Genomic DNA, 18,233 nt, shown 5'->3' with positions numbered 1-18,233 from the left:
TATCGCTATTATCGTTAGAGTTCACCTATTATAATATATCTCTATTATATCTATAGTATACCTAATATATCTCTAATATATCTTGATTATAGTTACTGTTCACCCTGCTCCACAGGTACAGCCTTTGTCTTCCCTGAAACACGTGCTGGGGAAAATTCCCAAAAAACCAGCCGAGTACAAGACCTCGAGCTTCACTTTCTTTCCTGGTTGTGATTCATGCATTTGGCGAACACACTGAAATGGGCTCCGTGTTTCTGTAGCTCAATACACACTGTTATTACTCACAGAGCAGCAATCGATGATTGAAAGTGCTTTGTTTTGTTTTTTAAATGATATTCAGCCTATTCTACATGCTGTTATTCTTAAATTTCAAGATTGGTTCCAAACCAGAATTTTAAGCAGAGTAAGATATTAAGATCTAGAGCACTGAACGTTTCACTGCACATCCCATAGAGGTTTTTGATTAATTAAAAATGCATATAATGTGGGGCGCCTGGGTGGCTCAGTCGGTTAAGCGTCCGACTTCCAGATGATGTCATGATCTCACGGTTTGTGAGTTCGAGCCTCGCATCGGGCTCTCTGCTGTCAGCACAGAGCCTGCTTCAGATCTTCTGTCCCCCTCTCTCTGACCCTCCCCCGCTCACACTGTCTCTGTCTCTCTCAAAAATCAATAAACATTTAAAAAATGCCTATAATGCTGTAGTTTGTGGATTACTAAACTGACACTGGATGCCACAATATGCTCATTTTTCCACTAGAGGGCGCCTTAACAAATATATAAAACCAAGCAAGCAAGGCTTTCCACAATAAAAAAGACAAATCAAACATCGGGAAGACATGAATTTATTGGGTACAATAAGTATACATCATAAAAATGTGTAAATACCTAAGGGCTTTATATGGTTGGGAAGAATTATGACCACACATGAAAACCCAAATGTTATTTTTTATTGATTGACTCACCCATCTATCCCTTTATTTATTTATTTATTTATTTATATCCGTTTATTTATTTATTTATTTATTTATTTTATCCGTTTATTTATGAAGGCACACTATCACCTAATTAACCAAAGAGTTTCAGAATGAGAAAGCAACCGCAGAAATCATAAATATTATCTTTGGTTTGCAGATACGCACCCCGAGGCCCAAAGAAAAATAGCATTTGCTTCAGTCCTCTTCATTAACTGACTCTGTGGTCAGGACAAGACTTGAGACCCTCTAAGTCACAATTTTATGCTCTTTCCTCTACATGAAATTTTGCAGTATTGTGGAAGTTCAGAAAGGAATACACTTCCTGAGGTTTCAGAAAACATCACCCACACTGTTGGTACAAACTAGTATGTGTCCTGTGTTTCATGTGTCTTCTGCATTTTCCTTCTTCCGAATTGTGTGTTTTGGACTCCTTGGGCCTGTCTCCTTCTTTTGTGATAAAAAATAAAATTACAGTTTCTGGTTTTGAAAACCTGTGGGCCTCTGTCTGTGCTGGTGACAGAAAACTCTGGAAATAAGACAGTGGTCATGTTGCATTTTCCCCGTCAGCCTCAGAGAAAAAGCGAACGGCATTGTGGGTAATAAAAGCTTTAATAAAACACCTAGAGTTAGGTAATGGTGCTATATCCTGTGAACATAACCCTTGTCCTGTTAAAGGTCTAATTCTGGTCTGTTGACTTCAATACGTTTTGTTGTGGAAATAAAATTTCAATTTCTTCCTGTTCTCCAGAGGCTCTACGTACGCGTGCCTTTTCATTTTCATTTTTAAGCCGGAAGGGAAGCACTAACCTTTCCTTTTCTCACACTGGCATGTGGAATGATGACTTGGTGGGAGCTCTTAATTAGAGAGCCCTTCTGGGGCTCCAGAAGGTTCTGGACACCCCTTCTGGGTGTCCAGAAGGGTAGCCTACTCCTCTTTGAGCCAAGAGTGTTCAAGTAGCATTCTCCGCCGCCACACAATCACACGTTTCTTCATTTCTTTTCAGCGTGAGGTTTCCTGTAGTCGTGGCAAAATGGTGGACAGAAGCTTGGTAATACCATCTGTTTTTATGATCTGTGGGCATCATTCGGCTGTTGACTCATTTGGGGTCCCTGAACTGTCAGAAGTGAGCCTGAGGGGAGTTTGCTGGAGTATATTGCCCTGCTCTGGGTGGTGTCATCCTGAATCTACTGAGCGTGGCCTCTGCTTCCTGTGCCTGAGACCCTCAAGGAAATGATTGCTTCTCTGGCCACAGTTCACAGTCAACAGACCCGGATGTGTGTGTGTGCGTGCGTGTGTGTGTGTGTGTGTGTGTGTGCACGCGTATGGGTCAGCGAAATTCCAGTTCTATTTCTCCGGGATCTTAGCTATTGCAAAAATAAAGTACACCGAATTCCCAACTGGAATCCTGTAGAATAATATATGTGGTAACGACAGAATTCAGAGATGAAACCTTACTGATTTGTGTCTGTTTTGGCTTCCACAAGAGATCATGGAGCAGAGGGTGAAGATGAGAAGAGCAGTCTTTTCTTTGCTTCTCTCACTTCTGTGCCCGCTTCTATCACAAGAGCTTGTCATGATGAATTCTAATCGAGGATCTCCTTTCCTGCGTCCCTGTCCGTGCTGCGCACACCGTGAGAGCAGGGCCCAGCCCTTGTTTCACATATAACTTGCTACTGAGCACAGTGCCAGGCACGTGAAGATAACAGAAGGAGAACTCAGTAAAATGTGTGTTAAATGAATAAAAACAAAAGCCTATGGACAGAATGGAAAAATATGTGACTACGTAAAGGCTAAATGTTTGCAACACGCAAACGTAAACAAATAGGCTTCGCAAAGAAGTAAACATTTGCCCCACATCTTTGGCTCAGTCTACGTGGACATTTAGCCTCTCTCACATTGGAATGAAATCTAATAGAAGCTCCACTCTCCTGAGTCTGAGACTTAAATCACGTACAGCAGAACTTTTAGAGAAGCGTGCATAAAATAAAGAAGCCCATCTTGTGTTATAAGTATGTATTTGGGGAACAAAAAACGTAACACAGGCAAGGCATACCTATCATTTTTATTACACGAGTTACAGAAAGTGAAGATTTACAAAATCTTTTTAGTCAGAAGGTATATGAAAAAAGATTGATTTTTCCCAAGTGGAGGAGTAAAGACCCCAGGAGGGACAGGGGATTTTTCTGTTTATCTAGCAAGAGCCGAGGTTTTAAGAGGCTGGGAAACAATAACTTGGCAGACATCCCTGTTCCTGATGCCCTGGGCTCGTTCTGGAGAGTTGCAGAGTCAACAAAACCGGAGGGCTCTACTCAGCAGGGTAATTCCTATTGTTCACTCTGATCTGAGGAACCCCGGGGGACATAGTCACACAACGCCACTGGATATCTGAATTTTCCTCAGTTTCTGCAGGACCCTTTAGTATCTGCTTCCTCCGGCCCCGGCCAGAGGGCAGAGTTCAGTGCCTCTTGCGGTCACTGGATCTTCACAAGGCCATATGTCCTTTCCTCCACTCTTCCCAGAGCACAAACTCTTGCAGACCTTCTTCCAGGCACTTTCTCCTCTTAGCCTGATGTTTTAGCAAGCAGGTTCCCTGCCATCCGATATTCTGTTCTACCCATGACTCTAATTGGTATCGCCCTTTCCAATATATAAAGTGCTACCATATACATTATCCTTGAAATAAAAAGAGAAAGAGAGAAAGCATGAGCGAGCAAGACAGAGCTGCAGGTCAGGTGCAGAAACTGCCCGTCTCACAGGCCGGTAGGCAGGTGCTCAGTCCCCACTGCCCAGCATGGAGGAACCTGAACCTCGTCACGTCTCTCAGCCTAAGAATTAATTTACAGGAAAGAAATGTGGGAAACGATACCAAGAGGGTTCCATCGGTTAAATGTGAGAAAATGTACAGGACGAGTGACCTGGTTTATTTAATAACTAGTGTGCAGGAAGGGGAAGGAGGAATTGTTATAGGTAAAAAAAAAAAAAAAAAAAAAAAAAGAGACTTGGGACAAGTCAATCGGAGGCAGTGTTTGGATTTTGCTTGGTTCCCAGTTTAAACAAACTCACGGCCCAAAGACATTTTTCAGGAAATCTTGGAAATTTAAAAACAATCTCAGTCTAAGATGATATTAAGGAATTACTGTTCATTTTTTTTCAGTTAATCTGAAGTTCATTTAGAAATTATTATTATTAAATCTTTATAAAACAGATATTGTAGCAATGTTAAGCAATTTGAAGTATAAATGGAAAAAATAGTATTATGCCTAGAATTTGGTTTAAATTATTCCAACAAAAAACAAACACAACAAAAACAGGGAGTATGTGTGCACACACTCATAAATTGGCAAAATTTGAAAATTGTTAAACTATTTGACAAGAACCTGGGGGTTCTATTTAACCAACTTGTCTGTTGCTATGAATATCTGAAAATTTCTACAATGAAAAGTAAAAAGCAAAAATAATTTTTTTTTAATTTTGAGAAGCTAGAGAGCAGGGGGTAGTTGACAACAGGGCTGAATTCTGCTGAAGGATGGAATAAATGAGTAAGATTTCCTATTCAACTTAGTGATCGGCGGTTGCTGGGAATGTTGGGGAGAGTCGTTCTGAGGTCAGATGGGAGTAGAGGGCAATTTAGGGTTGAACACAATTTTTCCCCCATGGGAGAGACCTAGGCTTTTAAAAATCTGATGCAATGAGAGGTTGCATATACAGAAGAAGGAGATGTAATCAATACCCAAGAAAGCAGGGGAGGGTGAGAGTCAACGCATGGGGCAGACATTGACCTTGGATGGGAGAAGGGGGAGCTCTTCCTTACTAGAGTGAAAAAGGATGAGATGGATGGCCAATGTAGGTAGTTGATAGATTTGGATCAAAAGAAGGGAGGGGCGCCTGGGTGGCTCAGGGGAGCATCTGACTCTTGATTTTGGCTCAAGTGATGATCCCAGGGTCATGGGATTGAGCCCTGCATCAGGCTCAGTGCTGAGCACGGAGCCTGCTTGGGATTTTGTCTCTCCCTTTGCCCTTTCCCCCACTCATCCTCTCTCTAAAAAACAAACAAGTAAATAAATACATCAATTAATTAAATAAGTAAATAAAGAGAGGAGATTTATTCTCTGATGACCTCTGTTTTCTGTACAAAGTAGGGAGAGAGTTTAGGGTAGGAGGTATAACGTGGACATTAAACAACAACAACAAAAATAGGTAGAATTTAAGACAGTGTTGATGGCTGATTTATAGTTATATCAGCCCTCCCGTGATGTGACTGTCTCTGTAGGACTCAACGGTTCGGGTGCTGCCTACAGAAAGGGAACCCTGGTGCATTTAGGTAGAGGTTTTGCTTAACAGGATACAGAAAAAAAGAGATGGGGTTTAGGGCATTATAGGTATTATTACTGAACTAAATTATCATGCACTTTACGCTGGGATGGAAAGGAAAAGGTTTGGTTGGTGGATTTTGAGAAAGTAGATGGGTAATGGAAATGGATCAGAAGTCACCAGGAGGTGTGAGAATGTCAGCGAGCCTGAGGGGACACAGTTGCGGTCAGAGAGGGGGACGCTCACATTAACAATTTCGGAAGTGGGCATTTGGGGTGACATGATGACAAGGTCTGAGTGAGTCAATGGCAATGAGTGTGGAGGAAGTAAGTGGCTCACTGGATTGGAAATCAGTCTTCAGCATTAACGGTAGGTCATTCAAAGAGCAGAAGAATTTCTTAAAACTCCTTGCGCCAACATCTGCTGGCTCAAAATGCTAAGTTACCGTAACGCAGGGCACTCAGAGAGAACGGGAGTCATTTTTTTGTGTTTTCCTAGGGAACAATACACACGGAAAATAATGCTGTCACTCTAAACTTTCAGAATCCCTTTGCCTACATAGTTCATGGACAGTTTTTCATCCTCACAACATTCTAATATGCAGGGGGGACAAAAAAGGACAGATAGTAAGATCTATGGAATGGAAAGTTTGTACTTTATTAAAATAGGGTTCCCAGAAGTTAATTGGTTCCCATTCGTCTTTTCAAGCTTAGAAAGAAGCAGCCAAGAAGCCTCTTGGGCAAGGAGGCAGGCCAGGACTCACGGAGCCTCATGCTGTGACTTGATCCAGAACTCTTCCTGCTGGTGGCCAAGCCGTTTTTGAAAGAAAGAAAGGCTGAGCGGGGAACAGCGCAGGCTCAGGACAGCTGATTTCACAGGAAGGTTTCTTGTCCCCAGAGCCAGGGGGCAGACTCTACCGCCAGGTTGCCAAGGTATGCTGGGTCTGCCACAGTGTTAGGAGGGCTCGGACTCTCCCATGGGGCTGCTCGTGGCCATCCTGCTCCTGCACCAGCCAAGGCCTGGGGCTGACACGCCCACCAGAGAGCATTTGATCAACCAGACCCCAGACCCTGCCACATGTGTCTGCAGCTCCTTCCCTCCTTCCAGCGAGTCTTGGGCTCCCATCAGTCGGCTAGCTCCTATTTGCACAGTGGGAAAGAGCCACCCCGTTTTGTTCTCTACTGTCTGCCCCAACACAAGTTTAAGTACATCCGGGGGCCTCTTCTTGAGGTTGACTTGGCATTAAGGCATCAAGAAGAATCAAGAAAACTTCTGCAGAGGATCTGTCACCATTTCTTTTTAACAACATTTACAGTAGAGTGCTGCGGGCTAACCACTGAACCCATTAGAAAACAGAGCAAATAAAAACGTTCATCTGTCATTTGCCATGGATAAGGACAACTGAATTACAAAAGATGGAAGGAATTTTTTTTAAAAAATTGGTACATTTAAATATTACAGTACTTTATTGCAAACACAAAGGGATAGTCAAGTGCTTTACAAGTGAAATGCTGCCTTTAGGTTAAATGCAAATTTGCTATGGAACTTACAAGGCCCAGAGAGGAGTAATTCTTCCCTGGCAGGGGAGCTTCTAGAGAAGGGGCTGATGATCCTCAGGGCCTATTGCTAACTGGTGTACACGTCACAGATAGGCCCCCCAAATCTCGTTTACTTTACATACACCTGAAGGCCAAGGAACAACTTGGAAATACTAATGTACCCTCATCGGTTTTCATTATTAATACATAAGCATATTAACCCACAGGGTTATCATCACTATATATCATGAACTATAGTCATAATTTGTCTTAGCAAGATTTAACAACAGAATAAATATTCTTTAAATCATTTTAGAACAATGATTATTTGACCTGGAAATACTCAAAACGTACTTCAAATACTCAACCAGAGTCTCGCTTTTGCCCAGTGAATTTATTCCAGTACACTTGGGCCTCTCCTCTTCTCATTCAGGGAAATTCCCACACAGCTTTATTTTGTCACTGATACTCAGATTCCTTCAGATTACCATACCATACCCTGTCCTAGGACTCAGTCTGTTTTTAAGGCACTTACAAAGTTTATCCGTGAGGAAAAAATTCTATATAAAAAGCAACAACAACTGTACTTGTCTATCTCATTCACAAAGGCCAAGTTTGGTTCGGATACCAGCTAGAAGGAGATTCTTTCTTTCACTGCTCCCATTAAGTAAATCCATCAAGACTGTATCTGAGATTGGCATGGCTTCAGGACCTGAGCAATATTGGGTCCCATAATGTCCTGGCTACAGAAGGTAGATCTGAAAAATTTTACGAGGAAAAAAAGGATATTAATATGGTTCTAGTGGGAAAGAGAGACATGGGAGATCTAATTTAATGAGCAATTATTATTTTGTAAACACTTTTGCAAATACAATATTGGTTTCTTAAATAATTTACTTTTTTTAATTATAAAATTTCAAGATATACAAATTTGTAGGCTGGTTGCAAATTTCAAATTATATGTAGGTTTTCGATACCACTAAAAATTTTAAAAAAGGAAAAAGTAATACTTACTCATATCCATATTTTCCAGATATATCGATCACCATTTCTGCTCCCAACTTATTCTGAGAGTGTCCAAACAAAAGTTCCTTCCAAAAGAACTCGATATTGGTAACATTTCCAACATTAACGTCTGCGTCAATTAATTTTGTGTAAGTCATGCCTGGCTTAAGTGCTCCACTGTAAACAGAAAAATTAGACTCAAAAGCTTGCCTTGGGTATTCTTGACAGTGTAGTGAAAGAACATTTGTGGTACCATGAAAGAGAAAGTTGTATTTGCTGGCATTTGCTTGTAGGAGATTTATTCTTTTCGTTCATATTGGTAAGCATCGTAGAATAGCATGGTTATGAAGCTTGAAACAAGGGTGAGGTAAAAGGGAGGCTTGACTAGTTCATGTTGGGGGATGCCTGGAGAGGCATTATCTTGATGGGGTCTCTACAATGAAAGGTCTGGTCTTGGCTTTACAGTATCAGGAACCAGATTTTATTGACCCCGGGAAATGATCAAACCGCCAAGGAGGAGCTAAATTCACAGAAAACTGATCTATCCAGTTCACAGTGGGGAAGTGCTTTCTCTTTCCTAGTATTCCAACTCTTTCCCTGGTAACTTCTTTATCTGGATAAAAAGAATCAGGTAACCAAACTAGTCATCAAAAGATGTTTTGGTGAACACGGCAATAAAAGAGAGAGAGGTGGATTATTTTGAGGCATAGGGCATACCTAATCCAAGCCCAAATTAGACCAGATGAGATTTCCTGATTCCTGTTGTTTCCCTCTTCCTTTGTTAATTTCATCGTAATGCCTATCTCCTCTAACTGGAAGACAGGTTCCACAAGAATAGGACCTATGGCTCTTTCCTTAGCAATCAGAACAATTCCTGGCACACAGTGGGCATTCAAATGTTTGTTTGTTGAGTAAATGAATGAATGGTGCTATTCCTGGGGCCTGTCTTACTCCATTTCACGTAAAATTAATTGCTTTAATTATCAGGAGGCAGCTTTTCTTCCGAATTCTTAAGGATAATCTTTCTGTTGCCCCCAGAACTGCCTTCACTCAGTGTGAACCTACCATCCATTCCTTCATAACAGTGTCATTAGAAACCCCAATGATTGGGGCGCCTGGGTGGCGCAGTCGGTTAAGCGTCTGACTTCAGCCAGGTCACGATCTCACGGTCCGGGAGTTCGAGCCCCGCGTCGGGCTCTGGGCTGATGGCTCAGAGCCTGGAGCCCGTTTCCGATTCTGTGTCTCCCTCTCTCTCTGCCCCTCGCCCGTTCATGCTCTGTCTCTCTCTGTCCCAAAAATAAATAAACGTTGAAAAAAAAAATTTAAAAGAAACCCCAATGACTAAAATATAATCCACAGGGAAGGGCCAGACTCTTGGCAGTTGACTGAAATATAGGAATACGTACCATGCAAATGCATTTAACTGACTGCGTTTCAAGGTGAGACATCTACTGTGAACCAGAAATGCTGAATTACCCTTAAAAGAGGATCGGGTGGCTATGCCACAAGATGACAAGTAGTTTCTTTAGATTTTTGCAAAAGAAATGCAGAGATGTCCAAATATTCTTATGCGTTTTTAAGGGGGCAAGAACACCTATCTGTCCCTACCTGCCCCGGGTCAGGTGCCTCTCTGCAGAGCTCAAACTATCCAGTGTTAGGCAATATTCGTTGGGCCTCAGGGCCACAGGCACGTGATTGTATTGAACTGCTCTCAGAGGACTGCTTAATGCAGACATGAAGAACAGGCAGAAATGAGATACGCTAAGACAGGGAAGGGTATTTGGAAGAAAGGAACAGCATGGGTGAAGCCAGGAAGGGAGGAAAGGGTGGGATCTAGTCAACGCTGGGGAGTGCAATCAGGGTAATGTGGCTGAGATGAAGATGAACAAAGTCAAATGGTGCGAGACAGGGTTCGAAGGGTGGGCTGGAGCCCGTGCATTGGCCAGGATCCAGATGACCACCAACCGAACCCATATGTACAAGCAGCAGCACTGAGGCAAGATGACGTGCACAGATTGCCAGGGCGATTAATCTGTTGCATCCTTCGACTGACAAGTAGCCACAAAATCTGTGTTTTTCATACCTCTGCCCACTATTTGAAGATGATGGAAAGCGTAGAGGCAAAAATCGAATCCACTGATTGGCTTACCAAAAGGTAGCATCTAATTAGCGTGCATAATGTTAATTCAGAAATGGATTACAGACTTAAACGACAAAAGTGAAATATGTTACGCAAAAATGCTAAGGCTGACCAAAGGGAAGATTTAGGAAAACTCCGGGTAAAAGGGGACTTCGGCCAAAGGCACACAGTGAACGTCTCTACCGAATTATTCCCGCCTTTGACTATTCCAACACATGTCCTATATCTGTGGGTACTACTCAGCTCCTTAGCAATCTGGCAATTTATATACAAATGTCTTATTCCAAAAGTAAGTTGAATCTACACAAGCAAAAACGTATGCTCAAATCTATATGATATTAGTGGGCTGAATTAACAATATATCTTGTTTATAGTCCATTGGCTTTCTTGTCTGCATCTGCCATCATTTTCTAATATTTTCTGTTTGTAGTTGGAGCCACGGATACCGTGATTTCTATTTTATGCCCGGAAAACATGAAGTGGAAAGAAAAGGCAAATGTGTCCCGCCAGCCATGTGGTGTTCTGCTCTAGGAAAAGACCAAGCTGCCGAACGAGCCAGTCTGACCAAATGCTCAGTGCTGTGCCACCTGCCGCTTCCTCGCCCTTGGCCCTGGCCTACCTGGCTATCACCAATGCCCCTGTTTTCCCAGTGGTTCCACCTACACGGAGAAACATGCTCCCTTGGGTGACATTGTTTCCGTCGAGTTTGACAGATAATTTGTGACTCCAACCTGGAGATTTAAAAAAAAGAGAGAGAAAATGGAGAGGTGAAAACAGGAGAAAAGCATGACCTTCAGAGCACATGGATGTGAACTCAACTCTCAGCCTTGAATGAGGCTGTTCATGTTCACGAAGAAAAGACAACTTTATATAACTTGAGTGAATTGGGTGAAACACTGCCTTTAAAATACATATAAATGTGCATATTTTCATTTTACAAAAGTAAATAGTGGAATGACATTCTTTCAAGAAAATTCTTTAATTTTCGAGGCATTTTTATGTCTTTTTAAAACGGATATGGGTGTTTCCTTTCGTCTATTACATTTGTATTCTGCAGCATGTATGCTTTGCACAGCCAGGTTTTTATTGGCCATGGTCTGGCAACGGCTCCAGAACAAATCTAGAATGCCTATTGGGCAAGAGGGTCTGTGCTTTTATATTGAGAAGCAAAGTGAGCCTCCCTTCGTCTCCCGCAGGGCTCTGCGCTCAGAATGCCGGGTTAACGCAGGTCTGGGGCAGTACAAAGCCGGCCAGCAGAATAAATCCCTTGCAAGTGGCCAAGGGTGACTTTTTAAAAAATCTAGAACGAAACAGATCTTTCATTGTGAATCCTGAAATGGTTGTATGTTTAACAACACGTTGGAAAAAACGCAATTCTTCCAAAAATTGTTTGAAAATGTCTGAAAGGGGAAAAAAACCTACAAGAGAGAACTTTCAGTTCCTGCGTTCACGGTTGCCAGAGTTGTCCTTCCCTCCTCAGCCCATCTCACTGTCACATCTCCACTGAGACCACTCGCCTCATGTTCCCAGTGACAGCAGTGGGGCTTCACCCCGTGAGCCCTTTGGGCCCCCCCTCTCATCTGACCTTTTAGCCTTTTTGGTGATGCATCTTCCGTGTCCCATACGGGGGACTGCCTGCCGGGCGCACACGCTCCCACATCCCGGGGCCTCTCAAAACCTTCATCCAGCTAGTCAGAATCATCCTTGACTTCTTGACTTTCTGCATCCCTCAAATCCATTCACCAAGTTCCATTTTGCTTCTGCCTCCCAACCATCTCTGTACTCTCTTGGCTTCTCCTACCTTTCTGTCCAGCTTTACTGAGACGTAACTGACATATAGCACTGTGTAAGTGTCCAGTGTGATATACAAAGAATGATATACATATCTTGTGAAATGATCACCACTCTCCGGTTAGGGAACACATCCATCCCTTCACATGGTGGTGAGGCAACACTCGTTCTAACAGGTCATTCTGCTTCCCTCTTGTGTCCCTCTAATCCACGCAGCAACGAGAATCATCTTTTAAGAAACCAATCCGATCATCTTAACACCTTCGGTGGCTTTCCATTAGTTCGTAGATGAAGTCCAAACTCCCCACATGGCACACGATTTCATTACCTGACTTAATTTATTTCTCTTGCCTCATCTCATGTTACTGTCCTCCTGGTCTCTCCAGTCCTGTTGGGGGAATCTTCTTTCTGATTTAGTTCTCTCTCACCTCATGGCACTGAAATGTGTGCTTCCTTCCTACTGGAATGCTCCCATTCCCTTCTCGCTCTTGCTCATCTTTCAGGAGTCAGCTTACAAATCACCTTCCCTCAGAAAGCTCCCTTGACGTGGTTGTGGAAGTTCCTCCCTTGCGTGTCTCCCACCGTGTTTATTATTCGGGATTGAAACTCCCCACTAGTCTCCTCACTGCATCCTCGGAGTCTGGCCCAGCGCCCAGTTATTTAGTAGACACTCAGTAAAAACTGTTGAATTTTTAAAGATAAGTACCTTGAAGCATTACAATAAAACTGAGCTACAATACTTACGGGCAAATGGGGAAAGAGTGCCTGTGTTTAAAAAATAATACGATCTATTAGGCTGCATATTTTTGAGGTGAAATCTATCAGCAAAATGACCCATTGTTGGGCAGCCTTCTTTGGGACAATGGAAGCAATTTCCCTGGTGACAGAAAATAAGAGGTAGTTAGAAATGTAATTAGAAATGTTGACCTTCAATAAACTCCTAATATATTATTAAACTATGATAAATCTTTGAAACTTAAATAAAGCATATGCATTTCAAAATGACTAAGCTGTTGGGATGCCAGGGTGGCTCAGTCGATTAAGCGTCAAACTTCAGCTTAAGTCATGATCTCACAGTTTGTGAGTTCGAGCCCCGCATGGGGCTCTCTGCTGTCAGCACGGAGCCTTCTTCAGATCCTCTGTCCCCCTCTCTCTGCTCCTCCCCCTCACGCACATGCCCTTTCTTTCTCAAAAATAAATATCTGAAAAAAAATGACTAAGTTGCCTAATAGGCCATCCCGTTTGCAAAAACGAAACTAAGGAAAACAAAAATAGCAGAGGGAAAAAAATGGCCTATTAGAAACATAAATAAGTGATATGAACAGACAAGCCATAGAAGAGGGAAGTCAAATAACTATGCTCAGTCTTACTAGGTGTCAGGGACGTGCTAATGAAATCAACATACAATCTCATAGTCAGCAGATTTGCAAAAATTAAAAAAAAAAGGCGATATCAAGTAGTGGTGAAGACATGGAGTGTGGGATTCTCATTTGCTCCTGTGGGGAATATAAATTGACAGACAATGTCTAATAAAGACAGGAATGCACATATGCTTTGACAATTTCACTTGTATTACCTTCCATAAAGAGACTTCTACACACACCCACTAGCAGACGTACAGAAGTGCTTACTACAAGTTGCTTTTAATAACAAAAACTGGAAACAACCGAAATGCCCCTTAGTAGGGGAATGAATAAACAAATTGTGGTTGATTTCTCTGAAATAAATACATTAGATCTACATATATCAGTGTAGATCTCAAATTTATTTTATTTTATTTTAAACATTTTTTAATGTTTATTTATTTTTGAGACAGAGAGAGAGAGAGCGCACACAGGCATCATGTACACAAGGGTGAGGGGCAGAGAGACAAGGGGACAGAGGATCCTAGGCGGGCTCTGTGCTGACAACAGTGAGCCCAGTGCAGGGCTCCAACTCATGAACCATGAGATCACGGCCTGATCCGAAGCCAGGTGCCCAATCAACTGAGCCACCCAGGTGCCCCTCGATCTCAAATTTATAAAATTTAACAAAAAAAGCAAATCCAGAAAGATACAGTATAACACTATTTATTTGATATAATATCGGATTCACTTCAAACACTTCAAACACGGCGTGAAGGGAATGTTAGGTAGTTCAATTTTATCCGTACATTTTGAAATCTAAAGCAAAACTGACAAAATGTTAACTTGAAAAAATCTGCATAGCGGTGTTTCAAATTTTTTATTTGTTATTTTAGGATTCGAACGTTCAGATTTATAAACCATGGACATTTAGGTTAAGATGATAGTAAAATATCCCATGTAAAACTCTATTTTAATGAAGAAACATTCTAACAACAATAAATGAGCTCCTATTTATTAAGAGCTTACCACGTGTCAGGCACTTTTTTAAGCACTTTATGTGCATTTAACTCAATTAATCCTTACAAGTTCCCTTTATTATTATGGTGCTTTTTGTCTCCCTGTTTAACAAATGAAGAAACTGAAGTGCACAGAAGTTAAATTTAATTCATCCAATGTCGTGTGTGTAATAAGTGATGGAGCAAGACTGTGAACCACATAGCCTTGTACTAGAATTCCTATTTATTCTATTCTATTCTATTCTATTCTATTCTATTCTATTCTATTCTATTCTATTTAATTTCTTTTGTTTTATTCTATTTTATTTTACTCTATCTTATTCTGTTCTATTTATTTTATTTCATTTCATTTCACTTCCTTTTTATGACTGGTTAGAAGCACGATAAAACAGGTCAAGGACATTGACTCCCTGTTCTCTAGTTTGTAGCCATAATTAGCACCCGTGTGGCACAAGAGCCTAAATTTCTCCAATCTCACAGATTGCACCCCATTATCTCTGAATATACTGTGACGCCGAGGGCCTCTTCCACCTGCCTTCATATGGTAAATGCCAAGATCCCTTCAGCCACTGAGAGCAGCATCTGGGGCCGGAAGGTTGAGGAGGTGGGGTGGAACGAGGTTCCTGGGGAAACGCCAGTGTTTGGCTGGCAAGCTTCCTGAGCATGGCAGTTCATGGGCATGCCATGAGCAAGAACCGGCTGGGGAGACAGAGAAGGTGGCCTGAGGGCATCCAGTCACCTCGCTCAGTAAGAGCAGGGAAATGCTTATTCCTGTCTAAACACTGCACTTATTCACAAAGTGCTATTACTTACCATAAACTTCAGCTGGAAACCCCACATTTTGCTACCCTGATAAAACAGGGAGTTTAGGTCTCTAAAGCATCAGAAGGAAAATCTTTTCCACTTTTCACTACAAAATAGATTTTCTTGCTCCTTCTCATAGTGATAACCAAATGAAAAATACATTTAGCTCGGATCTGGCACTGTGCACTTTATGACTCGAGCAAAATCAGATTTGGTATTTTGTCCCCTTATTGATCTGTGTGGAGCTCCTGTGAGCTATCTGTGCCTTAGTTCTGCTCTGTATAAATAATTAAATTTTAATAAAATAATTTTCACGTTCCAAGTAAATAGTAACATATTTCGTTGTAGCTATTGATTGGTTCAGCCTTCTCAGGGCATCTTTGAAGATGACATTTAAAATATATACACGGAAAAATTTTTGCCCTGAACTTATGTCTGTTACGCAGTAGCATCTAATTACCGCATAACAAATGGCCCCAAATGCAAAACTGGATATAATCTTCAAAAGAGCTGGAACAACCAGAATACAAATGGTTGGTTTAGTCATTTAAGCCCTTTAGCAACCCAGCTACTGTTCAGTACTCTGCACAGAGAAAGAACCTATTATTTCCCCAAATGGTGGATGCATTTTTTGCCACATACTCAAAGCACTAATTTTTAGTTGGTTGATCGTGCTTCAAAAACTGACTTGCTAATTAAGTTGCACCATAAAATGCTTTACTTACCGCTTTAAAAGATCTGTAGGATCTACAAGGATAAGCAATAAATGCATCAGGATTGAGGATGCTTTCAATATAAAAGCGATGACTTCGGGCATGGTTGCAATCAAAGAAGGAAGCCACTTCTGTGAAGACAATTTCCAATTAATAGATAGCAGTAAACTGATGAACTGATAGCTGATCGTGTGAACCATTTCTTAGAAAAGTAACTTAAAAAAAAACAGATTATTGACTTGGGAAGTCTAGAGAGCCAGATCTTGTATGCAGGCTTGTATATTGCACAATATTTATCAATGTTACGTATCATTTTCTTTGTATCAAAGAATTCTTTGTGTGAATCTCAAGGGACATTCAAGCAGGGTAAATAAACACATGCAACCACAGATGACTCTGTGTTTGGATACTAACATCTTCAATGCCTCCCGGATCTTTGACTTAGAGCTTTAAGTATTCTTGCGCACACAGCGTCTCTACCTTAGACCCATTACTTCTCTGCCTCTCTCTCTCTGTTTCTGCAGGAAGGCTGAACTCCCTCCTGTTCAATCACAAAACAGCCAGCAACAGCAACATTAACCGGTGCACAGCTTCAGCTGACCTTCCAGGTGTGACAGGTAAGAGGTATTATAAAGAATGCTAAGGACAAATTAGTTTTGCCATTGTCAGGCATGACATTATCGCCACTAATAGTTAAGATTGTTGCAATAATGAGGCATACCTAAATACATTTGTGCATTCTGAAGTTATCATAGTATTCTAGTCATTTATGCTCTTTATCTTGTACAGCAACATGTCTGGCATGGACCATTCTTCTACACAGCTTGGCTGACCTTTGAGAAGTTAGATTTTGTTTTAGTATGTGTGGTAGATCATTATACTACAATAGAGGCCTCCAATGAGTCACTCTTTTTTTAGGTCCTCACCCCTTTGCAGTATCAGGTTACCATTCTCCCTTTCAAGAACAAGGAGCCATTTTTTTTTCACACACTCTCCCCACCCTGGATTACTAGCTAATCTTGTGATTTGCTTTGACCAACAGAAACATGGAGAAATTGACCTGTGCAAGTTCAGGTTCTCAGTCTTAAGAGGCTTTCGAGAATCCACTTTTGCTTTCTTAGAACCCAGTTTTTATGTTCAGCAATCCTGGTTAATGGGCTGGGAAGAAAGACCCTGAAGGATAAGAGACCACTTGAGACAAACCAGTACCAAGACCCCAGATAATGGAAGACCATGTTGGACCTTCCCACCTAGTGCAGCCCCCAACTGGATGCAATCACATGACTCGCATCACAAAGCAAAGTCTCTGCAGAGCTCTGCCTGAATCTTGACCCTCAAAACAATGGGCAATAAAACCATTGTTCTTTGAAGCCATTACGGTTTATCATGCAATAGATAATTGAGACAGGGTAATTTCAGAAAGCAGAGATCAATAATTGGCATTATATATATATATTTTAACAAGGACTTCTCTTACATCAGGCCTTTTTGTGTTCAGATTTATGTTCATAATTGTGATTTAGACAAGATGGTTCACTAGCATACAGGAAAATACAAATTTTAAAAGTAAATGATTTCTTAGTAACAAATGTAAAATAGAATATCTTAATATCTTCAAACTCTTCTAAATCATAACATGAATGATACACATACTTAACGTTGTAGGGAATTTTATGATGTCTTAAAAGGATAGCTTGTGATCAATGTATTTTACTTGAATAAATTCTTTACAGAATTTCAAATGTCCTGTGTATGTATACACTTACATAAAGAAATATAATGATCTATATTTTATCCTAATAGAAAGGGTTTTAAGTCATAATATGGAAAATAAGAAGACAAATAATTTTTATAATAGGTCTTATTTCAATGAATTTTGTTTCTCTCTTCTAGACGGAATTGGCTTTCTCATTTTGAGTATCTGTAATTCACTACTTATTTCTTTCCTTCAGAAGGCATTGCAAACAGACTTCTAATCACGTTTATTTTTCTGAACAGATATTAAAACTTTGAAATTTGTCTCTAGAGAAGAGGAAATTCAAGCTACTCTCAGTGTCATATCTGTGTCTCTTTCCACTACACCAGCCAACTGGAAGCTGAAATAACTAAATCATCTAGATATTCTGACCACATGGAATCAGATAGTGAGATTTAGGGTAATCCATTTATTATCACATCATCATACATTCTACTATTGTGTATTTTATATATTATTGTGTGATATGTTTCATTATTTACGTGATGGTAATATGTAGATATAGAGAATAATGAAATTCCCAAATAATAATTTTTGGTGCCTTATTACCAAGAGCTCTATAGGTATTATTGTTATTGGAAACTACTATAAAGGGCTGAATATTATTTGTTTAATTTGTGGTTAATTTAAATTGTGGATCTATAGTGATTCTGTTAAAAAGTAAGTCAAACCGTATCTCTCCTCTGCTCAAAATCCTCCTATGGCTCCCAACTCAATTGAGTAAAAGCTGAAACCTTTACTATGGTTTATAAAGCCCTGCATTATCTCCCTCTGCCCCTGTTCCTTTTCTAACCTCATGCCTACTATTCTCCTCTTTCAATTTACGCCAACCACAGT

The 18,233-nt window shown here is 40.9% G+C and overlaps 1 protein-coding gene across 3 annotated transcripts in view; it reads right to left on the bottom strand.

Annotated features, from left to right (window-relative positions):
- Nucleotides 1–5,921: 5,921 nt before the first annotated feature.
- Nucleotides 5,922–18,233, bottom strand: part of PNLIPRP3 (pancreatic lipase related protein 3) — a 42,508-nt gene continuing 30,196 nt past the window's right edge. For all 3 annotated transcript variants that reach the window (XM_003994448.4, XM_045040729.1, XM_045040730.1), the window contains 5 exons: nt 15,653–15,771; nt 12,506–12,638; nt 10,590–10,701; nt 7,840–8,007; nt 5,922–7,583 (listed from right to left, as the gene is read on the bottom strand). In XM_003994448.4, coding sequence (XP_003994497.2) covers nt 7,502–7,583; nt 7,840–8,007; nt 10,590–10,701; nt 12,506–12,638; nt 15,653–15,771 — 614 coding nt within the window. In that variant the 3' untranslated portion in view covers nt 5,922–7,501. The remainder of the gene's footprint in view (nt 7,584–7,839; nt 8,008–10,589; nt 10,702–12,505; nt 12,639–15,652; nt 15,772–18,233) is intronic.

Source organism: Felis catus, chromosome D2, assembly GCF_018350175.1.
Source record: "Felis catus isolate Fca126 chromosome D2, F.catus_Fca126_mat1.0, whole genome shotgun sequence".
Lineage (NCBI taxonomy): Eukaryota > Metazoa > Chordata > Mammalia > Carnivora > Felidae > Felis > Felis catus.
This window is presented reverse-complemented; position numbering and strand designations above follow the sequence as displayed.